At 45.1% G+C, this 26,349-nt stretch overlaps 2 protein-coding genes across 9 annotated transcripts in view; both read right to left on the bottom strand.

The window, feature by feature from the left end:
- The window catches only part of LOC146171923 (uncharacterized), a 244,196-nt gene that overhangs the window by 106,065 nt on the left and 111,782 nt on the right, over window positions 1-26,349 (bottom strand). The gene's annotated exons all lie outside the window — the stretch shown is intronic.
- The window catches only part of Nt5a (5' nucleotidase A), a 105,278-nt gene that overhangs the window by 74,653 nt on the left and 4,276 nt on the right, over window positions 1-26,349 (bottom strand). The window contains exons 1-4 of one of the 8 annotated variants that reach the window (XM_084586134.1): window positions 23,210-23,348; window positions 9,185-9,243; window positions 8,801-8,936; window positions 4,188-4,233 (exon numbers count right to left, since the gene is read on the bottom strand). In XM_084586134.1, the coding sequence (XP_084442260.1) occupies window positions 4,188-4,233; window positions 8,801-8,936; window positions 9,185-9,215 (213 nt within the window). In that variant the 5' untranslated portion in view covers window positions 9,216-9,243; window positions 23,210-23,348. Of the gene's footprint in view, window positions 1-4,187; window positions 4,234-8,800; window positions 8,937-9,184; window positions 9,244-23,209; window positions 23,852-26,349 lie in introns of those variants that run through there. The other 7 variants (XM_084586129.1, XM_084586128.1, XM_084586130.1 and 4 more) reach the window with 7 other exon arrangements.

The raw sequence follows: 26,349 nt of genomic DNA on the forward strand, positions 1-26,349 counted from the left end.
AAGCCATAGTAGCGAAGGTGCAAAAGCAGACGTCGCCAACAAAAGGTTTCTATTTCCCGAAATGCCACTAAAAACTTCTTTAAGTAATTGCGCAACCATAAATGTTTTCAAAACGTTTTTTTCCTTTCAAAGTGTGTCTATTAAGAGCGAAATATTGGTACCTGTGCTGCTCAAAGCTAAGCTAATAGAAGAAAGAGCTATCGCTTATACTGGATAAATTTCACACCGACATGCTGTTTCTCTCTCTTATTGCAATTTATAGTCACAAAACTGAATGTTAGGACATTGTTTATGGTAGAACAGCATTTATATTTGCATTAGTTTTGACCAAAAGTTGTAGTTCTGCACTCGGAAGGTATCCAGCCCATGATGCTTTGGGCGCTCATGGGGCCTGGTCATCAGGAAACTCCATGTAAGCTCCCATAGATGGCGATACAGTTTTCCCTCTAGGTAAGAAACTATGCCAATTTACCAGTGAAAATCGCCATTAGTTCTCTCTTAAGTGCAGTAAGAGCCCTCCTGCCACCACTCGTTTGCCTTTCTTTCTCATTTTTCTTTATTTTCTTTTTAGTTGCTTCCTCTCTTTTTTTTAGCTTTTCTTTTTTTCTCTTTCACTACTTTCCTGCCTTTACTCTTGACTGACAGTTTTCAATGTTGTAACGCAATGACGAGGCCTGACATTAAAGCTCTGCAACTTTTTATGCATGTTTTGCACAATTTAGACACATTTTGCACAGTTTCGACATTTGTGGCTGTTCTGACATCTGCACACCATATCGACGTTCTTGGCTATCTTGATGTCGACCTGACTTTCTTGGCCCTAATTAATTAATTAATTATTCAAAATAAAAAAAATTACATTTTGTCACCCTCTACCTCATACTCATTAATCGTGACACCCTCCACGGACGCACAAGCCCTGCCCATACTCATGATTAAAAACTGCAATACAATTGCTCAGATGTCAATTGTCACTGAACATAGGTAGGCAAGTTGGTGGTGCCTTAGGCATTGTAGTAACTAGAGGTGTACACGGGCCGAAACAATACAGGCCCGAGCCCGGTCTGACATTGAAAGGGCCTTAGCCCGGCCTTGTGCTCAGAGTTAAGGCCCGGACCCGGCCTGAATCCAGATCATCCAGCAGCGCTGAAGTTTCTTTCCGCTGCTCTCACTTGTGACTGGAGTTACTAATATGTTCATAGCAAGGACACGTTTTCTCTATACAGTTTCCTTGCTTCTCTAAAAGTGCGCAAGCTCTATGAGCAAAGGGCCAAGTACTGGGTGAGCTCATCTCACTCACTGCGTGCCTTTCACGGTTCCGGCAAGGAACGCCGCAACTGCATTGTCTGGGCTGAACAATCACAAGGCAACTTTAGCATGGTGTATGCCTTGGCTATAGGTTATGTCCAAATTCCAACGAGGATATGCCGTGGCCAGTAACAAGCCACAAAAGAGACGCGAGAGGCGACTGCGTGGTGCGAACTTTGACTGATAATTAAACATACGTTAATGGCGAGGCAGTGTGGTAGACAGGCAGACAGACGTCGCGCAAGAACTCGGAAGCTCTTGGGTTGGAGGAGGCAGGAATTCTTTTTTTGTTTTGCAGACGCCTAAAACCCCATGACCATGTTTGCGCTTTCGGAAAAGTTGAGTACTCGGGATCAGTGTGTCTGGCCCGGCCCACCCGAGACAAACATAGCCTGGCCCGGGCCCGGCCCGAAGCAGAGGGCTTCAACGCGGCCCGAGCCTGTGCACACCTCTAGTAGTAACAATGCACCGCAATTCGATGGAAAGTTTTTCTCATGCTTCAGGTGACTTGAACGTGGTTTGGCTGCTGAAACACCATTACTAGAAACAGCACAATTACAAATTATTTAGAGACGACAGGCGAAGCGTGATGTCTGACGTAAAGAACAGGCTCCCCCATATGCATACTTTGCTGCTCCCTTAATTGCATATGAACATAGCCTAGTTTTATCTCAAAGGAGCAGCACAGTTATGAACCACCAAAGAAAAAAACTTCATCCGATACACCTTCAAAAACTCCAGACATCAATTGGCTGCAGGGAATGTTAGTGCAGTGTGGCCTATCAAAAACTTGTGAAAATGGCCAGTAGTATTTCATTTTTCTAGCTTGTAAATATACTGACTTAGGTAAAAAGTAGCATCTTTTGCGATTTTAATGCGGCAATGAAGTAATACAGGCCCACTTCAACTTGTGCTCAGGGTTACTTCAGGGAAGGCCCTCACATGTACAATGAAACAGACACTGCAATTAGCAGTACCTCTTTAGGTACAGTGGAAAAAAACGAACCAAGAAAAGCTACAAGTTGAGCTCGAAATTCCTGCAAACTGAGCTGAGCATCAAAATTACTTTTTCTTCTGTCAACTGCCCTCTGAGGATAAAATAAATAATGATAACAAACAAGTATGCTAACAAAATGACGACCCAAGGTCTTGTGTTGTCCCATTTATGAAGCTCTCACTCAGTTAGCAATGAGTACAACTTGCAATCCAAAGCAGTTATTGTTGACAATGAGCATTAAATTTGTGCTTGTAAAACACTGAGCACAGGCATAGGAGCATTCATGGAAAAACTTTACTGGAGTTAAAAACACAGTGTGAAGGAAGAGATGCAGCACTGAATGGCAACAGGTACATATGCTAGCGATGAAAATAACACAAGAGTAGATACAAATATAATGGTATAAAGGCTACTCACAGGGTCATGAAAAGTGTTTGCGTCATCTAAGACAAAGTTAGCATGTCCAACCACACGCAAAGCCCCCCCAATTTTATTTGTAAGAGCCCTCAATGTGGAATTTGTAATAAGGAAGTGATAACCCATTGGCATCCCTCTAACACAGCCATGCAGCTACAAAGGGAACATGGCAGTTAAAGAAAAAAAATTATGAGGGACTTTAGCGACTAAAGTATTTAAAGCAACTAAAGAATTTAAGTATTTAAGAAGCCTCATCTTGTCTAGCGTTCCTGTCATCTGCAATCCCACACTTAAACGCGTGCCAAGGAACGCCACGCGACAGGAGCGATGGCACACCATCCAGTTGGAGAAAGTGACTGCGCCTTTCCTCCATAAGTCTCATCTTGTATAGCGTTCCTGCCATCTGAGATCCACGACAGCATGAGCCATTAAAAAAGGCTTTCGCCTTAATTATAACTGGTTTACAAGAAAGGAAAGATATCACATTTTTTCCGCCGTGTTTGGACGGTACACCATCACTCTTGTCGCAAGTTCAAGTGTGGCACTGCAGATGGCTGGGACGCATCCGGCAGTCAGAACACCGCAAAAGCGGGACGTCCATGACAGCATGAGCCATTAAAGGCCTTAAAATTTGTCCATAGCCCGCTGTTTGAACCCCTGACCAGTATTTCCTTAACTATCAAGTTTCTGGGAAAACTGAATCGCTTTCCTTTGTAGCTGCATGGCAGTGCATGGGTAGATTTTGTGTCCTTGTGAGGGTACTGTTCTGTTGCAGTTTGTTCCCATTGCCTTCAGTTTGTTTGGAGCATCCAAGATTCAGTATCATCCTCAAGTTCATTCACGTCGTTAGCCTCAAAAGGCACTAAATGTCCAACAGTAAATAGAACATGTTCAATACTATACTTGTGCAACAAACAATAAAAAGTCAGCTTTAAACACATACGCAAACAAAACAAGCATTACATTAAAACCAGGACAACAGCTCTTTTCTACAATAGCAAATGTATGCTGCTGCATAACAACTTGTGGGGTGAGTTCACCCAGAACAGCGGCGCGACGCAGACAAAGACGTAGAGAGAAACACAACACAGATGAACACAACCAACTGTAATACAAAACAGAACCCCAATTTCCTCTTTCACACTAAGCTACAACTTCCTCCTCTGCTCCCAAGTATATCACATTCGCCCACCCCTTCTTTATCAAGCAAAGTCTGGCCAACAAATGTTAGCAACCCTCACATCCAAAATAGTGTCCAAGCAACCTTTTGCAAAATTGCTGCCATCTATCGGACCTTCAGCAAACCACGCCACGCGATGCCTTGTTGAAAGGTTCTGCAAGTCGGCCGCGCTGCTGCGGCTGCTGCCGTCACACTAGCTACGTTTGTTTAGTGCTTTGCTTTTTTTTTTTTTAAGTGAAATTTTATTAGCTTGAACATATTTACACAGTGCATAAAAATACATACGAGGGTCCCATAGTCAGAAGACTGCACCAGGACCCTCGACAGATCACTACAACAAAATAAATAATAACAGCATAGTTAGTAAATGGTTATAATATGCAAAACATAAACAAAGGCACTTAGACAGGTATTAGACATAAAATATATACAACATCAGCAATTCAACAAATAAGTTATTCTTACATGTGGCATATACGTTTTCAGAGCAAAATATGACAAAAGAATGGGCGATTGTACATGTTGCTTACATTCCCATTTTACTTCGTAAACGGTACTGTGCTGCCAAAACGTCTTGCAACATCAGTAGTGTAGCTACAGGGGGCGCATTACTACTTCTAATTTCCCTCTCTGCTCCGGCGAATTCTTTATGCTCAAATACGTGGCCACGAATGAGCTTGATATTACTTCCGATGTGATTACACTGTGTCGACCGCTGAAGGTGGCTTTCGAGTCTAGCATGAACCAGGTTCGGCGCGGGCCCGGTGTTCGGCCTCTCGCTGGCATTCTATGGTATGTTGAGCGATTATGCGTACAGAAACAAGCTTGATTTTGTTTTTTAATATAGAAACCGTGCCTAATAAACACTGAGCTGCGAAAATTCTTCTTAATTGCCTGGGTCGCCTTCTAGACAATTAAGAATTTTGTGCTTGAGAAGAGGAAAGAGCGAAAGCCATCGTGTTATGAAATGAACTGCAGCTGACTAGATTGTCCACAGTGATCGAAACAAGGGTTGCCTTGATTTGTCTTTTCCGTTAAAACTCACAAACCGGACTCGTTGTTTAGATGTTTAGGAGTGAACGTGATTCGAGGCAGCTGCAGGCGTGCAATGGTTTTTTTACCTTGTGTCTATGTAGCGGAAGTTTTGACTGCATTGTTTGGACGATGTGAGTGATGGACTTAGTCTTGTATTTGTTGCTTGGACGCTACCTTGGATGTGAGGGTTGCTAACATTTATTGTTGGCCACACATATCTGCTTGGAAAAGAAGAGGTGTGCGAGAGTGATAAGTAGAGGAGGTGGCTGAGTGTGAAAGAGGAAGTTCGAATTCCATTTAGTATTAAAGTTTGTAGTGTGCGCCCGTGTTGTGTTTCTCTCTATGTGTTTGCCTGCGCTGCGCCACAGTTCTGCGTATGCTGCTGTCCTGAGCTAGTGCCATACACAAACTTATCGACATGGTGCAGAAATTCATATATTGATATGGATCGAATAGCAGCCTAGAAAAATCCTATTTTCCACATTCAGTGCTTCGCTACCTATTCTAATATGCTGTTCCTTCACTGGACTGCTGATCATTACCTTAGTTTCCTGCATATGCTGCTTTAAGCCTACCTTTCTGTTTTTCCTGTGTAGATCAATTATTCTTCGCAATTCACCCCAAGTTACTTAGCAAGGCAATGTCATCAGTGAATCGCAGATTACCGAGGCATTCTCCATGACACCTTATCCCTTAATGCTCCCATTCCAAGTCTCTGAATACTTTCTCTAAGCGAGCTGTGAACAGCAAAGGTAGATTGTATCTCAGTTCAGATCAGTTGTTTTATTCCTTAAGGTTAGTGTGAAAGGTAATTGCCGGGACAAACTTGTCAGTGACATAGTTTAATTTGTGCTTGAAAATTAACCAGCCTTCATGAATTAAGCGAGTGTGAAATGCGGATTCATATTCGCCAAAAAAGTTCAGATCGAACGGCAGCCTGGAAAAATCCTATTTTTCACATTCAGTGCTTCGCTACCTATTCAGGTGCATAGACTAAGATTTTCAATGTCTGTTTTTGAGTAATAGAGTGAAATGAGAGCAGAGCATGTATGACTTTGTGATCAGTGATCTCAGGAAGATAACTGACAGACGATAGCTTTTCCTGGGTACTGGTTCATACCAGGTCGAGTGTATTTGCTGATTCTCGCGAGACACAGGTTGACTGCGACACTAACTGGGTAAGGTTGTGACCAGGTTGACTGCATATTTTTGGACTTCAAAATGACCTTCGACACAGTTCCCCACCTCCTGTTCCTTCATAAACTCTCGTTTATCGGTTTATCAAGAGAGGTGTTTAAATGGATTAAAAATTATTCTGAAGGACGCAAGCAACACATCTTGGCCAACGGCCAGTTTTTAGGCTTGGCATCTGTCACTTCCAGTGTTCCACACAGATAAGTGTTGGGGCCTCTTCTGTTCTTAATTTATGTCAATGACATAGTGGAAAATGTTACCTGTCAGGAGCGGCCCTATGCAGTTGATTGCATTCTATATCATGATTAAAACCCCAAATTTCACATATAACCTCCAGCACAATTTGGGTTGCATTCAACGCTGGTGCGAAGAACGGGACATGGCTTTGAATGCTGCAAAATATAATTCTGTTTTTTTTTACTTGCAGGAGTGCTCTTATTTTGTCGGACTATCCTTTAAACAACCAGCTGTTGTCTAAAATGACAGATTTCAAATGTCTCGATGTTCATTTTCCGGTTGTCCTGACCTGGAGAAAAGAGACTGTATATACAGCAACTGAGGTATGAAGAATGTTAACTTTTTAAGAAGGAATTTCCAAGAAACTCCTCAGAAGGTCACGAAACTTTTATATTTCGCTAACATCAGACCAATTATGGAGTATGCCTGTGCAGTCTGGGACCCTCGCGTTGGAACCTATTGTGTTATACTGGAACGTGTGCAGAGTAGCAATATTAAAGGGACAAAACACTGGCCAAAATATATCATGAGATTATGGTGGAGATGAAAGGATCTTGCCTCATATAGTACAGATTGAGCACTACAGTATCAAAGAAAAGGGGCTTTACAATTTTAATTTGCCATTGAAAATCACATAAAAACAACTGAGGCGCTATCTAGCGGAGAAACCCTGAAATTGTAGTACCCCACGTGACTGTATGTCAGCAAAATATCGCTGATTTTTGTAACTGCACACTGTTCTTTTTTCTTCTAGGAGTGCTTTTCATACTTTATTATATTGTTACGGGGTAGTTCAGCTTGCACTCTCTCCAGTGCATTCTTAAATAAAAACCACCCCTCCTTTCGCACTGCAAGAGGTGTGCTTTCAGGTTTTGCCATTAGATGGCACCACAGTGTTTCGATTTCGTGAATGAAGCGATGATAGTGCCCACTAAAACTTTCGTCGACGAAGCGTGCGTTATTGTGCCGTAACAGCATTGAGTGTGAAACTGAAAAGGATGTTACTCTATGCAAAAAATGTCTGATTGCTGCCTGGTGAGTGAAAGTTATATTTGTTTTCAGTACGTCTTTTTTGTCAACCACCAGTCATTATCGTGGTCGCTGCTCATGGTTTCCAGCATCGGACTACATAAAAACGGGTGCATACACTGACCGAAAAAATATCTTTTCAACAGCGCTTCTAATAAAACCGTTATGGAATCGAACATTTTAGACGTCAATCTTTCCATTGCGCCGAAAAAAATTCAGGACCTAAATTCCAGTGTTCTGTCCCTTAAAGCAGATGCTGAACTGGGACTCCCTGGAGGAGTGCCGTTTACAAATTAAGTCAGAATTTACCGCATTTATTTACTGCTCTCAACCCTGAATCTTTAGTACCACCACATTTTGTATCCAAAAGATGCAACCACGAATGGAAAATATGCAAGATGAAATGTCGCACTATGCTTTTCCTCTTTTCTTTTTTCCCGTGGAAACTGACTGATGTGAATGCACAGTTGATGCTCTTTTTATTTTTGTCGTATGTCATATATTCTTTTCCATCCTGTACCAAAGGTTAGCCCAAGCTGCATGACTGATTTGTCTATGTACATATACCCCAATGCTGCAGGAATGTAAAAATCTGTGATTACTCATCATCATCCTTCATTTCACATGAACTTCATACTCACTTGTGAATCATCATCATCAACAATCTGTGTAGTTGTTCCTCGACGCCATTACTGGCAGTGCCATTAAAACTCAGTCACCCAGCTCACAAGTGGTGGAGCCCGCTTGTGATTCCAGTCCCTCTCAACCGAAACCCTACAGCTATGCTCTGGTCAAATCCTGGTCGGCCAATCAATCTGTCAGGACGGAACATCACAATCAACATCCCCAAGTTCCAGCTGCCGTACTCCCAACTGCTGCTTCCCCAACTAGGGTGCGTCCAAATCCGAGCTCGGCTTGTATTCATGACCAGAAGGGCCATCGCTCCAGTCCGCAATCAAAGGTCCTGTGCAATCAGCCATCCGAAAGTAATCACACGCACGGAGGGCACCCTTTCGGTGGCACGCACAATGAAGATAAATGGCATGTTGTGAAATCAAGATGATAGAGGGAGATGGAAAGAGGATAAAACAACCTGCTTTGCTGCTGCTAGCCACAAGCAAGGGTGCGGCGAGAGAGAGTGAAAGCAGCCTTTGAGTCGTGTCGACCTATTGAAGAGGCAACGGTGCGCCCCTCTGAACTTGACGCGTTGTAGCAGACATGGCAACAGAATAAAAATAAAAAGCTGCAGCAGATGGCAGAATAACCCTTGAACCCATAACCACACACGAGCGCCGCATGATTGCTTAGCGCGAGAGAGTAGCGTGAACGGAGTGACCGCACCCCCCGCAAAGGTGGTGGCGGGGGTGGGCGCTGTCGCTCCATACTCTTCAATATATACATACCAACACAGCGTGAGGTGAAAATACGAACTTGTAGAAAGATTTGACAGATGATACAGCCAGTCCAAGAGCACCGGCTTCGCGCTCAGGCACGAAGTTGTGAGCGCACGATGGAGAATGTACCGGTACGTCGGTGACACTGTGGAGAGGAGGGGGGGGGACGCGAAAATGTACTGGTACGTTCGTGACAGTGAAAGGGTTAATGTCAACTTCTTGAACCACGTAGCCAAGACATGGTTTGTCAACCATCGGGCCGCCCTTCCTGACTAGACTAAGTTTAACTCATCTTCATCAGATCTTTGGAATGGTGGTCACCGGCCCCGCAGCTTACCAACACCTGCATGCAGCTTCCCGGGGAAAGTTACAAGTCATATATTGAGGACGTACTCGCCCTTTGTCGGTGCGTCCACACTACCATGCCTGAAGCCGATCAGGTCCACCATGTTCTGAAAGGAATAGACGGTTTCGCGTTTAGCACTCTTGCCGCTCAACACCACCATCTGTTGTGGACATTCATACAATCTGTCAGTGCTTAGATGCACCTAAGCCACGCCATTGCCCAAACACCTGGCCCAATTGTTTTTCTCCTGATATCAACCTCCGCGTAATAATTTGATCGATCATCCGCCAAAGAACTGCAAGCCAGGCTCCTCCCCAGAACCTGTGCCCTCCCCTGAAAGTTATTCTAATTTACGTGCCTTGATCAGAGAGAAACTCGCTTCTTTAGCGCGTTTCTTTCTTTTAAGAGCAGCCAAGCACCCGTTGCTTGCCTAGATATGCTAAGATTGCTGCAACTCCCCCTCCACCTGTGCCGGTTTCCTGCTCCAGTCCTCCACAGCCTAACATAGCCACCATCTTGCATTACCCACCCACTCCTGTATCTGACCAGACTTCTTTTACTCAATGGCGTTACCGTTCACCCAGGCCGGTCTGCTTCTACTACGGCATTCGCAGCCACGTCGCTCGAGTCTGTCGCCGGCGCATGTGGGGCATTAGACAGGAGGACACGTATGATCAGTCTCCGTATCATTGGACCTACGCTACTACTGATCATCATCGCCCATCTTCTCCGCCACTGCAATCTGAGACAAAGTCCACAGGCCGGTCCGCAAGGCAATGCTTAACATCTCCTTACTGTCGCTCGCCGTCACCCCTCCAACAAGCATTGTACACCTCTGACCGCCATACGGAAAACTGACGTGCAGTTTCTGGAGGTAAAACTGCACCTCCCATGCGTCATAATTCCTCCCACAACCCTGTCAGTAGAAGCTGAAGAGACATTTGTCAAGGCTTTGACATCAGTGCAGCTATTTCCATCCTACGATCACATTTATGTTCTTGCCTTAAAAAAAGTTTGTACACCCTCTTTGGTCCTTGTTTCACGCCGCAAATGAAACACCCATATCCCCGTCTGTACAGTGTACCGCTTGGATCACAATAGATGGTTGCCACCATCACATCGAATTTGTAGTGCTTTCCTCACATGCTCATCAACCGACACTTGGCTAGGACTTCTTGTCTTCCCTGTCTGCAGTCATCAAGTGCCGTGACCGCATCATTGAGGTTGCTGAAAGCAACATATTGTTACGTGGAAGATTTACAGTCCCAAAGCTGTCCGCACAACTAACGTTGATGAGGGCACCGATTTCACAACACTCAGCGTCGTCGTCTTCTCGGAGTCTGTTGCACTTCTTCATCCTCATCACGAACAGTGAATACAGCTAAGTAACACTACCCCCCGCGGGAAAAGCACAGTCCCGGTGCGGTCTATGTTAGCGAAATAGAACGTTGATGATAAGGCTTTAGACGGGACACATGCACTATTTCGGAGGTTGGAGCTGTGGATGTGGACTTCGGAACCACAGATTCAACTTCGTAGGTGACGTCGGTCACGGGGCGCAAAACACGGTAAGGGCCAGTGTAACGGGGCAAAAGTTTTTCACACAAGCCCACTCGACGGCACGGGAGCCACAGCAAAACGAGAGATCCAGGAGTGTAGTGGACATCACGGTGGCGGCTGTCGTACCGAATCTTTTGAGAGTCTTGGGATGCAGAGAGCCTGGCATGAGCTATCCGGCGGGCATTATGAGCACGGGTGACGGCATCACTGGTGTAAGTACTGGTGGCGTCTGCCGCGGGCAGAGAGGTGTCGAAGGGTAGTAACGGGTGTCGGTGGTGCTGGTAGAAGGGAGGCCCATATTCGCAACCTCTTGGCGAACAACAGCCTTAATAAGTGATATGGTAGCCAGGGTGTTGTCGCAGGAGTCATTGCCTCAAGCTCTTGGCGGACAATGCGTGTCAAAGTGCTGTTGTTCGCAGGCGGTCGAGGAGTCGGGATATCGATACAGGAGGAGCTAGCGGCCGTGTTCGGCAGCCGGTCGAAACGGTGATATATGCGCCTCTGTTTCGCCTGCTCGAAACGTCGGCACACCTGTAGCACAGAGTCCACGGTGGAGCAATCCCTGCACAACAAAAGGTTGAAGGCATCGTCGGCAATGCCTTTTACTATATGGCCGACTTTATCCTCCTCAGGCATGCCTTGGTCGACTTTGCGGCATAGAGACAGGACGTCTTGGATGTAAGTGAGGTAAGACTCCGTAGACGTTTGGGCCCGAGAGGCGAGCGCTTTTTTGGCGGCAATGTGGCGGCCAATAGGCTTTCCGAATAGGTCGTGCAGCTTCTGCTTGCAAATATCCCAAGATGTTAGCTCGTCTTCGTGGGTTTCAAACCACACCCGCGCGGTCCCAGCCAAGTAAAATATTACATTAGCGAGCATGAGTGTGGCATCCCACCTGTTGTGCTTGCTCACGCGCTCGTATAGGGCTAGCCAGTCGTCTACGTCGACGTCGTCGGTCCCGCAGAAGGTTCCGGGGTCACAGGGGTGGGCCATTACAACAGCAGGGGCAGCGGCTGTAGAGGTAGAGGCGTCGGTAGTCATCGTGGTGGTTCCGATGTGGCGGCCGCTGCGGAGATCCAGCTTGTGACAGGGGATCGAATAGATTCACCTCCACCAAGAGATGTTACATGGTAGATTTACAGTCCCAAAGCTGTCCGCACAACTAACGTTGATGAGGGCACCGATTTCACAACAATATTTACCCTTGCTGAATGGTCAAAATCGCAAGTGGTCACAACTGACAATGTCTTCATCCCTGGGACTGATAAAGTTATTGAAGTGAAATGTGATCAGATTACTGATGAAGATGCTTTAAGTTTTACCATGCGTGTGAAACCTGTCCCGCAGGATCATTGTCGATACATCGCTTCCTGGCTTCTCAAGTGGTTTATCTTTTCTGACTGCCCGGAAGGCTGCTCCTGATGCCGTTCTTGCACGAAAAAGTTCCGCAGTTGCATCTATCGCCTGCACTCAGCCTGTAGCTCTTGTACCCCTCAGCAATCTTGCTCCCGCACCTGCTTGTGCCACTTCTGATGAGACGCTTTCCAATTCAATTAGTCATGACCTTTCGCTGTGCTAACTGTGGTGTTATGCAAAGCGTGTGCGGCATGACACTAATAGCGCATCACATATTGTTATATAAGCACCGAGTACTGAGCACTCCGTGTTTTCTTGTTACACACTGGTGTGCAGATAAATCATGTCCATACTGCCGACGAGGATGGGATAAGAAATCCACCGGATTGCAAGAAACCACTAGCAGCCGTCCCGGAGTGTGCTTCGAGGAGACTGGAAGGATGACAATGAGTGGAAGGTTCGATAAGTTCATTGAGGATAATGATGAAGACTTCGAGTACTACACGAAAAGGTTTGAACACTTTCTGAAGGCCTCCCAGGCGAGCGACGACCTGAAGGTGTCTGTGTTCATGATGGCAATAGGAAAGAAAACCTACAAAACTCTAAAAACTTTGCTGGAAAAGGAAAAGCCAGAAAACAAGACATATACACAGCTGATACAAACCCTGAGAGAGAAATACATACCAAAACCCCCAGTAATTGCCAAGCGGTTCAAATTTGTCATTTCCACCAAGAAAACAGTAGAAGCTTTGCAACTGAGGTGTCGTGCGACTTGGAGGCGTTTCTGGACGAGGCTCATCGCAACCGTTTGGTGGCCGGGCTTTGTGACAAAGAAACTCAAGCTGAGTTGTTGAAGAACAGCAAGTTAATGTTTGAAATTGAACAATATTAGAGTAGAACGTTGAGCTAGTTGTTCTAGTGTCTGTGTGTGCTTCTTCTGTTTTGTTGCCTGCTCTGCTGCCTTCTTCCAAGATGTGTAAAAATGTCTGCGATATCGCAGAGTATCGAGTTGGCCCGCAAAAAAAAGCCAAGATTTTCAGCCCAGCGTCAAGCAAGGAACCGTCGGCACTCTCCACTGTAAGCCAGAGAGCTGGAAATGCCCACCGCGCTCGAGGGAAGACACTGCTATGTTGCCTGCTGGGGCGACGAAGTCACCAGACTGTTTCCAATGCAGCTCAGCGCATGAAACGGCTACCTGCAGATATCGCAAGTATCATTGTCTGTTGTGTAAACGCGTTGGACACTTAGCAAAGATGTGCAAGGACAGAAATAGAGATTCTGCGAACGCGACAGCTGAGGACAGTGACACGGATGAACTTGTGCTGCATAATATCTATTCCTGTGAGGGAAGCATCGGACTTTACGAAATTTGTGTAAAGTTAGACCAGAAAATTGTTCGATTTGTGGGGTTCAACATTCCAAAGCAACTCAGGCTATGAGAGATGCAAGAGTGGAGGACTCCGGAAAGTTCGACTACCTTCTTAACATGGTTCTTTAACATGCACTGACATCGCACAGCACACGAACACCTTGCTTTTCGTCTCCATCGGAAAGTGGCCGCCGTGGCCGGGATTCGAGCACAAGCAGCTTCAGTTAATTATCGTGAAGACAAATGAGAATACCAACATATGCTGTTCGGACGTGACTGGATGGCAGCAATAAAGTTGGACTGGTCTAGCGTGCATGGTGTTTGCTTGGATAAAGTGGCGGCTTTGCTCAAAAAGTATGCTAAGATTTTTTAGCCTACCCTGGGCCTAATCAAAAACCGCGCCATCACATTAGTACTGAAAGAGGGTAGTACACCCGTCTCTTGTAAACCGCGATCAGTGCCATTTGCGCTTAGCAGAATCTCATAAAGTACCTGTTCAGTAGAGTGACTGGGCGACGCCACTAGTGGTCGTGCCAAAATCGACCAATCAGGTGAGGGTGTGTACTGACTTCAAAGCAACGCTAAACCCACATCTTAGAACGGATCATTACCCCCTTCCCATCACGAAGGATCTTGTTATTGTAAGAATGGCTGGGTGCAAATATTTTACTCTGCTTGAACTGTCTACTGCATATCAGCAGAAAGATGGACGGTTGGTAATAGTTCATTGTGGGTGGTACAGCGATTCCCCGCAGTATTTCCAGATTTGGTTATCTCGGCAACGTGAAAAGCTACTGCAGCTGGTAAGAAAGGGTTTCGTGAATAGAAGAGATTACGCACAGAAGAAAAAAGCAGCAGTTATTCTCTACATATATAAGATCGCACATAATCTGAAAAATGTAGCTGGAGGATTTGAAGTTGATGTTTTTTCAACGCCATATAAGTCGGGCAGGCTCTGCTGTGCTATTAAGAACCGCTAGTAGGAGCTAACGAACAGTAACCCTTTTAAATGCCAGGTTTCATACAGGTTGAGACTGGCAGATTGCACCTGTCTATGAAGTTCCACTGTCATGCAATAAGGTATACATAGGTCAAACTAGTCGGTATATAAACATTCGTCTGTGTGAACACCTCATTTCGCTGTCAGATACCCAATATTCTCACCTGAAAGATCATTGCAGTGTTTGTGGGAAAAAAGAAGGAAAAACATTACAAGGGTTCAACGCTGTTGAACCAAATATTGAGTGAAAGCCCCGCTTTAACCAATCAATATGAACGTGCCTTAGTGGCCTATAGGGGTGACGTGAATGCCAGGGGGGGGGCATGTGTGTTTGGTTTTTTGCTTGATAAGGCTTTCCACGTGGCTGATGAGTGAAAAAAATATCTCTTGAATTTGCCTGTCCAAGGGTTCCATTCATTGTAATGTCATGCAATATTTTTGTATAAAAATCCGCTTTCTTATTAAAAATTTTGTCACAAGTCAGCGCTAGTCAGGTTGTGTTTCTCTTCTTCATCCTTCGTGCAGAACCACCCCCAATGCATATCAGCAGCTGGAATTCCACCGCACTTACCCTATGACATTACGAGCGCACCTGGAATTTTTCAGGCAGTCATGGATGATGTGTTGAAAGGACTTGATCGTGTAGCATGCTATCTGGATGATGTACTGATAGCAGGACCTACATTTTATGTGTTTTCATAAAGCGGAAAGTGTGCTGTCACGGTTTCAGGACAAAAGCATACAGCTCAATAGAGAAAAGTGCAAAGATCTTTCAAGTTCAACGGAAAGGAGATATGGCCGTCAGATGAAAGCGTGAAAGCTATAACGGAGGCGCCACCACCAAAGAATGAGGCACAGCTGCAAGCCTACATGGGGTTGATTGACTTTTATGGGAAGCTTGTTCCCCAACATGGCCGCAAGGCTAAGGCCATTGTATGACGTAAATTAGGAAAAAAGGAAGAGCAAGCGTTTCAGCAAAGTAAGAAGTGGCTAACTGAAGAAGGCTAATATGAAGAAGTGGCGTAGAGACAGAACATCCGCCTCGCGTGCAAGAGGACAGTGGTTCGAAACCCAGTGCCGCACAACCCCCCTCCCCCTCCCTGATTAAAAAAAAAAAAATGCGTGACGATGAAATTGCATAAACAGGTTTGGGGTGCGACCTATCCAGAGAACACCTCCGGAAACGCACTCCCTCACCAGGACAAGATTTGCCCACCCTGGCATAGTAAAACCTCCTAGGACTACTCTAATAAAAACCCGGGCCCTCAGTCCCCAGCGCCTGCAAAGCAACTGACCACAGCGGCTGTCAGACCTGCAACGCAGCAAAGGGTGCCAAGAACCTCTGGCTCCCAACAGGCCGCCATTGGAAATTGACCCTGGCAACGTTTAACCCTAGAACCCTAACTAGTGAAGGTAGTTCAGCAGTACTGTTAGAGGAATTAGAAGGCATGAAATGGGATGTGATAGGGCTTAGCGAGGTATAATATGCTGAAGGATTGACATGTATTCTGTTATTAAGGATTACCAGAGAGACGAAAACTAGGGGCAGGGTTCCTTGTCAATAAGGATATAGGTGGCAATATAGAGGAACTCTATAGCATTCATGAGAGGGTGACAGGCATCATCATTAAGCTTAATAAGCGGTATAAATTGAAGGTTGTACAGGCCTACACGCCTACATGTAGTCCTGATGATCAGGCAGTCGAAAGCTTCTATGAAGATGTAGAATCGGCAATGGGGAAAGTAAGCACGCAGTATACTTTGCTAATGGGTGACTTCAATGCCAGGGTAGGGAAAAAGCAAACTGGAGACCAGGCAGTGGGTAATTATGGCATTGATTCTAGGAATAGCAGGAGAGAGTTGATAGTTGAGTTTGCAGAGCACAATAATTTAAGAATCATGAATACTTTCTTCAGTAAATGGGAAAACTGGAACCGGACATGGAAAAGCCTTAAGGGTGAAACTAAAGATGAAATTGACGTCATATTGTGTTTTAACTCTGGCATTATGCAGGATGTAGAGGTGAACGGAAAGGTGTCATGCAGAGACCACAGGATGGTAAGGTTTCGAATTAGTCGAGATCTGAAGAGGGAACGGTACAGATTTGTAAGAAAGAAGTCCGTCAACGAATTAGAAGTGAGGGAGAGGGAAGAATTGAGGGCCTCGTTACAGAATAGATATTCAGCTTTAACCGAGGATGACGACCTTAGCGCAGAAGCAATGAACAATAATTTCAGAGATATCACCACAGACTGCGCAGTAGAAGTAGGCAGTAGTATAACTATACTACTGATACCGGTAAACTATCTAAAGAGCCGAAAGATTTGATTAAGGAAGGCCAAAGTCTGCAAGCTTCCAACTGAACAGTCAGGACAGAACTGGCAGAGATACCAAAGCTAATCAATAAATGTAAAGTGGAAGACATAAGGAAGTATAACCATGGAGAAAATTGAGCATGCTCTAAACAACGAGGGCAGCCTTAAAGTGGCGAAGACCAAAATTGGGCATAGGCAAAAATCAGATGTATGCGCTAAGTGACAAGGCAGACAATGTCATTACGAATACTGACAGGATAGTCAAGGTAGTCAAGCAGTTCTATACTGATAGTAGCCGAAGTAGCCTGGGCAATAATGAGATAGGCAGTAGTCAATAGCAGTTGGACATGCCGCCAGTCACAAAGGAGATGAGGTTAAGAAAGGAACTACGAAAAGGGGGAAAGCAGCTGGGGAAGATCAGCAAACTACAGATTTGTTGAAGGATGGAGGGGGATGTGCTAGAAAAACTGGTCGCACTGTACACCCCCAAATATTTAATCTCTGCTGCTTCATCCAGTACAATGTTACTCACCGTGTATTCAGTAGGTTGATGGGCCTTCTTTCTTGTGAATTCCACCTGTACGCATTTTTTAACATTGAGCGCTATTCCCGTCTTTTTTTTTTTTCATACCCTAAAGCAATCAGCATCAAAAGTACCAGAACAGTCTTTTGCAGTCAATACAGCACCACTAACAATCAACAGACGACTGTAAAGCTGCAATCGCAGATGGCATGCACGTAGCATTTTTAAAAGAATGCAGGTCTCATCATCATATGTCTTAATTGTTTAGGTGGCATGGTCAAATTTCAGGATTGTATGACGATGATGGATTTTAATGGTGCAAGGGCGTCTCAGGCCAAAGAACGCCAAACACAAGGTGAACAGTCTACTCAAGTTGACGTAATGTGCTAAGTTGTGATGTTTCATGAAGCGATAAAGAAACAGTAGTGTATAGGGTCTAAAAATTAATTCACTCTGTAAAGTCACTAAAAACAGTGGTGTATAGGGCCCAAAATTCATTCGCGATGTATGATGAGCTGTGAAAAAAAGGATATGTAGATGCTTTAAAAGATCTCATCCGTCCTCTCAAGGAGGAACAGGATGAGACCCGCGTCGATAACAAATTTCATGTAAAAAGCCTACTTTTGATAAGAATATTAGCACATGATTTAAAGGAAATATTGGGTTGTCACCAATAGAAATGGATGGGTGTGCAGGTATTTGATGAGTGTACAAGGAGGGAAAATGACGTCTCCTTTCTGGTTCTAGTTGTGCACATATAATTAAAACATGAATTACAGTAAGTCAATCACCACATCTCAAACAGTGTGGTGCAGGAGAGTTTGTTAAAAGATATGTATGTGCTGTGTATGTGTGACCAATTCTCAGCCTGCTCAGAGCTACTTCTTTAAATCTGTCTTGTATTTCTGTATTGTATCTGCCTATCCTTGGTTTTATTGTGTAGTTATTCTCAGTTGCTGTGTCCCATTCCTCTTGCCACTGCTGCCTAATCATGTTTTTTATGTGTGGCTTGAGGTCATGATAAGTTATCTTGTCAATGTCTATGTCATTTCGAAGGGCAGCTGACACAGCAAGCCTATCAGCAACCTCGTTGCCTGGTATACAACAGTGGCCTGGTACCCAACATAGCGTAATTTTAAGTTCTAATTTACATGCAGACATGAGGTTGTAAAAGAAAGAATTTAGGACTAGGTTCTTATGCCATTTCGAAGAAGATAGTGAGGTTAAAACACTGAGGGAGTCTGTGTAGATTATTGCTGTACATACTTTGTTTTCAATAATGTGTCTCACAGTTAGCAGGATTCCACGGCATTCAGCGGTAAATATACTTGTATGTCTGTACAGTGTTTTTTAAAGTGAAAATTGTGGTCCATGTGCTGCACAGGACACTTGAGCAGACTTTGAAGCATCACTGTAATATTCATCACAAGTGTACTTTGCCTGAAGGGACATGAAGTGCTGCTGTATGGTAATAGGGGATGCGTGCTTCTCCACTTCAAGAAATGACAGGTCACAATTAACACCGTGCATTTCCCAAGGAGGAATTAAGCCTTTTATGGAAGTTGTATGATGACTGGTAACAGGAACGTCCAGATGTTCAATATGCGTGGCTACTCTGATTGGATATGGTGGTGTTAGAGATGGTTTTCTTGAGAAAAATGATGTGCTAGTTTTGTCAAGCAGGAGCCGGCGACATGGATGATCCAGTTGGCATAGTACCTTCATAGCATAAGTTACACAAGTAAATTCTCTTCTTCGTTGCAGTGACCATCGGTTCGCCTTGACATAAAGGCTAGCAATTGGGCTAGTTTAAAAAGCACCTGTGACGAGGCGAAGGCCGAGGTGGTGCATGCACGGGATCGAGCAATTTTAGAGCAGAGAATGATGCGGATCCATAGACCATCGAGCCATAGTCAATGCATGATAGAACTACACTATTCAGAAGGCTCAGAAGGCAGTCGCGTCTGTGCCTCATGAAAGGTGAGAGAGAATTTTTAGCAGAGTCATTGCTTTGAGACACTTCAGTCGCAACTGTTTTATGTGGCCAATGAAGGAAAGTTTTTCGTCAACAACTACGCCAAGAAATTTATGTTCCTTTTTAAAGGCAAGGCTCTCACCATTCAGTGTAATGTTGGGGTCAGTTCTGATGCCACACTGCTTAGAGAAAAGTAAACAAACACTCTTTTCAGAGTTAAATTTAAACCCATCATCAGCCCACCTGGACAATTTGTTAACACCTAGCTGAATCTGTTGTTGAGAGATGGCCAAGTTGCAAGATTTGAAGCTCATCTGGATGTCATCAGCATATACAGAGCAAGAAATGGTTTTTGGCAGCACGCTTTTTAGAGAGTTCATTTTGACTATGAAAAATGGGCAACTGAGAACACCACTTTGAGGGACACCATTTTCCTGTATGTACTGCTTTGAATATGCATTGCCAACACAAACTTTGAAGGTCCGTTCAGACAAGTAACTTCGTATTGTATTCAACATGTTCCCTGTGATGCCAAGAGAGAAGAGGTTGCAGATGATACCATAGCACCAAGTGGTATCATATGCTTTTTCAAGATCGAAAGACAGATAAACAATGTTGTTTGCATCCCTTGCATAAGACTCAAATGAGCTGATCCGCTGTTGACCTCCAAGCCCTAAAAGACCATTATATTCAAGGAAATGACGGTGGCGATTTCTTCAAGAAGCTTGCATAGGCTGGCAGCAAGTGTGGGTTTTAATATTGGAATAATGATTGCTTCCTTCCATGCTTTAGGAAAGCATCCTGTGGCCCATATTTGATTATACAGGCAGAGTAGGGTTTGAAGCATGTCCACATGCCTGAGCATTCCGTATGTGATTCTGTCAGGACCTGCTGCTGAGTTCTTACATGTGCCTAGGGCAATCTTCAGCTCCTGCAATGTGAATAGGCTATTGTACCCTCCTGTGCGCGGTCTTTTATGGTGTATAGGCTTCCTCTCCTCAGTTGCCTTGTGCCGCAAAAAGGAATCTGCATAGTGCGCCGAGCTGAATATGTATTCAAAGTACTTCCCTAGAATGTCTGCTTGATGTTCAAGGGAGTCACCATTGGTGCTGACAAAGGGTGTTGGGAGAGTGCTATATCCTATGAGTGCTCTTATTCTGTTGTAAACTTTGTGTGCATCAGAATAAGAGTTCACAGAGGAAAGGAACGATGCCCAGCTTTCTCGCTTAGAGATGCGTCGAATACGCCTGCCATTTGCCTTTGCAAGCTTAAAGTCTATTAGGTTTTAGGCTGTGGGGTATCGGCATAGCTTCGACCAAGCCCTGTTTTTGAGTTTCACGAGCAGCCTTACATTCAGAGTTCCACCAGGGTCTTCGTTTATTTCGTGGCGTACCTAATGTTTGTGGAATGTATTTTTCTGCTGCCTCTATAATGTGCAGCGTGATCAAGTACTGAGTTTCATCAACGCCTGAGTCAGTAACTGATGAACAAGCCAATGATGAGTGTTCCCTGAACATCTCCCAGTTGGCTGCATGTTCTTTATTCTTTCTAGGGTAAGATACATTTTCATTTTTATTGCCTGCATACTTCACAGACATTGGGAAATGGTCCCTTCCATATAGATTGTTAAATAACAACCCACTCTGTAGCTGCCAAGAGCATTGGGGAGCCAATAGCGCTAAATCTATGGCTGTGTATGTGTTACGTGCTATGTTGTAGTATGTTGGCTCTTTTGTGTTAAGTAAGCACGATCCAGAGGACAATAAGAATGTTTCAATTAGCACACCTCGGGAGTCCGTTCTTGTACATCCTCATGGGTGGTGAGAATTAAAGTCCTCGACTAGCAGCCATGGTTCTGGAAGTTGGTCAATCAGCTTTTCAAAACTTTCACTACATAGCCTATAATCTGGAGGAATATACAGAGAACACACTGTTGTTATTTTATCGAAAATTAAGGCTCGTATTGCCACTGCCTCTAAGTCTGTATCAAGCGAGATGTTTTGACATGGGATTGATTTTTGAGTTACAATGGCGACGCCGCCAGAGGGGCGAGTGCTGTCTTGCCTATCTTTCCTGAACACAAGATACTGCTTGAGGAAACTTGTGTCTGCTGGTTTTAAGTGGGTTTCTTGCAGACAAAGTATGCTTGGTTGGTGCTCGGCGAGGATTTCATATACATCATTCAGATTATTTAGCAGTCCTCGACAGTTCCAATAAACAACGCTATCAGTAGCCATTTTTGTAAGTGCGGAATGGGGAAGAGACGGTGGGTTTAAGACCCGCTGCATTTATCAGGTGGCTTAACTGGCGTATGTCTTTTCGATTTGAAGCGGTCCAACAGGCCCCGCCTTTCATTGGCGAACTCCCTAGGCGCCACTGGCGCTGCGGAGTCCACGCTCACCTCCATCACCTCTGGTGAAGGCATGGAGGCAGGAGATTTTTCAAGAGGAACCAAGTCCCTCTCAGATGTTGTTGGTGTCCCGGACGTCTGGGAGAAAGTGACCTCCGGGATTGCAAAGATTAGTGGTGGCTGCTTAGTGAGGAGCCATGGTGGGAGCACACCAGCAGCATTGCGCTGCGTGCCTACCATTACTAGATGCGGCCTGGCCCCTCTGCGGGCTGTGTCAGCATAGGGAGCGGAAGAAAGCATTCTATGTTTCTTTCGCACCTCTACGTATGATATATTCTCAGTGACCTTCAAATTTATCCCTTCCTTTTCTGCTTGAAAGGCCACACAGAACCGTGAGTATGCAGGGTGCGTGCCCTCACAGTTCACACATTTGAAGTCATTTGCACTGCAGTTGTCGGTTGCATGGTCGTGAGCACTGCACTTTGCACATGTAAAGCGTCCTCGACATGTTTGGCTACCATACCCATACCGCTGGCACTTGAAGCACCTGCGGGGGTTTGGTATGTAGGGGCTTACTTTGCATCGGATGAATTCCACATTGATGAACTCCGGTTGAAAGTGAGAACAATATGTTTCGTTCTTATTTCTTCATTCTTTCGCCTGATCGTTATTCTTCGAACCGCAGTTGCACCTTAGTTCTGGAGGCCTTCAAGGAGGTCTGATCCTGTTTCATTTAAGAGGTGAGCAAATGTCTTTGTTATGAGGAGTTTGCCAGACTAGCTTTTGTCTGATACCTCTATTAGTAGGTCACCAGATCCTAGTTTTTTGGCTTTATAGTTTGCCCCAATGATGGCTTTCAGCGAGCTGGCTATCAGAAAAACTGATAGCTCATTTACAGGTTTAGACCCTGATAATGAGCGCAGGACAAGAAACTTTGGAAGTTCAGTTGGTGTCATGATTTGTGTGACTTCGGTGCGACTCCTTTTCGGAGGTCGATCGTTTTTTTTTTTTATTGTTTTTTCATGCATTATGGGCGGTCTAAGGGGTCCTAATATTCTGTCCCCTCTGTTTCACCCTTATATGCAGAGGAAGGTCCCGGAGCCCCTCACCTGATAGATAGGCGGGGAGCCCGTCGGCCGAGGCTTGACCACGACCTCGACCGCCACCGTTCATGGTTTTTTTTTCTTTTTTTTTTTTATTCGAAGAGTTTGCCACAAGGCATAAGTTGACCCTCCACCTTTCAACCTATCGCCACGGTACGGTGGCGCCAAGCGCCAATACCTAACTACACAAGGTGCCCCTGCGAGGTGTCAGGATTGCATTTTCTGCGAGAAAAATCGAATATATCTGCTGTCTGTGGTATGACTAGAAGATATTTGCCAGCTTTTACAACTATACCACAAACTGCCTAGGTGGAGTTCAAGATTACGGCAATGAAATGCACAATTTTATTAGTTTACTTTCGCTGATTCGCACCAACTAGCCCAAATGGTCACCATGTTAAAAAAGAAAAAAAAAAGCTGGTGGCACTTTTTACACGCAATAATTAAGCTTTCAGAAATGATGAATGCAGTTCTAATGCTTCTGCGCAACAAAAGTATTTGCGATAACAGTGAGAGCCGCGTACCTCTGCATCGGAGAGACGCATGAATCCCTTGAAGGCACGGTCGACTTTTCCGCCGGCGTCAAATTTCACCAGCAGGCCTCGCTTCTTGTCAAGCAGCAAGCCCCTTTGCGAGAACCCGCGCGCGCTGGGCCAGATACTGCCGTCCGCGCGTCGGCTCGCGCCCTTGTCGAGGTGCTCGCGGACGCTCCCGTGGATGAGCTCGAACAGCGCCGGAAGCCGGTACCGGGCCAGCGTGTTGTCCAGATCGAAGCCAACGGCAGTGTAGTCGGCCAGGCAGAAACCGCTTGCACTCGGCTGTGCGGTCGTCAACCTGCGGCGGGGCCCGAAAACGTGGGCACGGCGCCGAAATCGACCGCCGCCGACCACCACTGCGCGTATCATTAGTCGCGAAAGGCCCATAGCTGCCGCAAAGCTGTCTCAAGCTTTCAAGCATTCAATCATGTTCAAGTCATGCACGCAGAAAGCGAAACTCTCAGCGACTTAAACCCGCAAATCGAGCAGAATCCGCCGGTCTCAGAAACATGTAGCGAAGCGAAAGTGGCAGACCAAAGAGGTAGGAGAATGGTTGCGCCCCATTCTTCTCTATGGTTGCGCGTTCCATTGCCAAGCTTTGGAGCAAGGTTGGAGCGGGGTCACAATAAGCATGGAATAAGCAACAATAGCGGCGCACGTGGTGCTGCACTTCGCCATTCGTTTGGCAGCCCATCAGTGGAGATGCGGCGGCGCTGGCGACAGCAGTGACTTTCGTGGTGTAGGCAAAAGCTCGGGTCGTCTGCATTGGATGCGCGGCGCTTGCTGTGTTTTCGGGCATAATTCCCTATATACCTGCAAGCTGTGGTGTGGTTGGTTGCGCCACAAGGCACGCAAAGGAAAATAGCACCTGTTTTCACATATTTCTTGCGGTCGGACGAATATGAGAGCGATGTGCAGCAGCATTGAGCGCGACAAGTAGACCCTTCGGCAACTTCGCGGCTAACGTGCGCTGCACAATTCTGCACTGAAGCTTCATAAGTTCGTTTGTAACTTTTAATTACCGTGACTGCTTTTCAGTCGCACGATGAATAGCGCAATATCAAATGCCTGCCGCTCGTGTACGTTTTGTTGTATATAATGTATCGAGACGCCGCTCTGTGAGTATTCCATTCACTTGTGCATATATTCGTACTGAAAAGGACACAAAAGCTGCTGCGAAGGTAGCTGCTGTTAGTACGTTTGACCGGTCACTGCAGCGAACCAGCTTTTCGCTGATACTACTTTTGCGAGTTTCGTGACCCTTCATCACCACGGCCCGGCAAATAAACATTGTTAGGATCCAGGCAAAGTGCGTCATTTCTCAAAACTTTCTTTTTGAAGGTCATTAAGATTTTGATGAACGAATTAAATATTAACGTAGCTTTGATCAAGCAGGATATATTTAAGTATGGTATATATATATATATGCAATTTAATGTCCTAAAGAGTAATCGGCTATCATCATCATCAGCCTGACTATACCCACTGCAGGCGAAGGCCTCTCCCATATTTCTCCAATTAACCCGGTTTTGTGTTAGCTGCATCCTCTTGACCCCTGCGAACTTCTTAACCTCATCCGCCCACCTAACTTTCTGCTGCCCCCTGCGCTTTCCTTCCCTTGGAATCCATGCAGTTTGTTACCCTAAGCAACCATCGGTTACCCTCTCGAATTCGCACTACATGTCCTGCCCATGCCCATTTCTTCTTCTTAATTTCCACTAGAATGTCGGTAACTTGAGTTATTTCTCTGACCCACTGTGCACGCTTCCTATCTCTTAATGTTACCCCTACCATTTTTCGTTCCATAGCCCCCTGGGTTGTCCTCTTGGTTATCCTCCACGTTTCAGCCCCATAGGTGAGTACAGGTAAGATGCAACATGTTGTATACTTTCCTCTTGAGCGATACCGGTAAACTGCTAGTCATAATCTGCAAGTGCTTGCCAAATGCGCTCCATCCCAATCTTATTCTTCTTGTTATTTTCATGGTCCGGATCTGCGGTTACTACCTGTCCTATAAGTAGACATATTCGTCTAGCTACTGCTTCAAGTATTTCGCTACCTAATGTAAAGCCTACCTTTCTACTTTTTCCTGTCCAGGTCTTCAATCATTATTCGCAGTTCATCCCCCGAGCTGCTTAGCAAGGCAATGTCATCAGCAAATCGCAGATTACTGAGGTATTCTCCATCTACCCTTATCCCTAACTGCTCCCATTCCAAGTCTCTGAATACTCCCCCTAAGCAAGCTGTGAATAGTACTGGGGAGAGTGTGTCTTATTGGCTAACACCTTTCTTTATGGGAATTTTGTTACTTTCTTTATGCAGAACTATGGTTGCTGTGCAGCTACTATATATGTCTTCCAGCACTTTCACGTACAGCTCGTCTACCCCCTGATTTCGCAATGCCTGCATCACCGCCGAGGTTTCAACTGAGTCAAATGCTTTTTCGTAATCAATAAATGCTATGTATAAGGGCTGGTTATATTCCGAGAATTTTTCTATCACCTGAATGACGGTATATGGATATGACTAATAGAGTACCGTTTCCGAAAACCTGCTTGATCCTTTGCTTGATTGCAGTCTAAGGTTGTCCTGATTCTATTACCAATTACCTTAGTAAATACCTTGTACGTAACAGACAGTAAGCTGATTGGTCTGTAATTTTTAAGGTCCTTAGAGTCCCCTTTCTTGTGAATGAGGATAATGTTTGCATTCTTCCATGGTTCCGGTACCGTCGATGACACCAGGCACTGCGTATACAGCGTGGCCAGTTTTTCTAGCACGATATTCCCCCCGTCCTTCAGCAAATCTGTAGTTATCTGATCCTCTCCAGCTGATTTCCCCCTTTTCATAGTTTTTAGTGCTTTCTTGACCTCGTCCTTCGTCACTGGCTAGGCGAATACTTATGCAAATTTTCTCTGAGAGTCCTTCGCGTTTGTGCACTGCTTTGCAGTCTTCTTAGCACTTTAATTTTGTACCTTCACGACTTCGTAAATGACAGGTGAAAGAGTGGCCGCTTCACAGGATCATTGATTATTAAAGCCTACTAATAACGCACGCAACGAGCGCTGGAAAGGCATACGTGAAAAAAGAAAAAAAAAGAACGAATTTCGATTAGCTTGTGTGTCAAC

The sequence above is a fragment of the Amblyomma maculatum genome, unplaced genomic scaffold (assembly GCF_055883805.1).
Source record: "Amblyomma maculatum isolate TAMU_Amacu unplaced genomic scaffold, ASM5588380v1 scaffold_15, whole genome shotgun sequence".
Lineage (NCBI taxonomy): Eukaryota > Metazoa > Arthropoda > Arachnida > Ixodida > Ixodidae > Amblyomma > Amblyomma maculatum.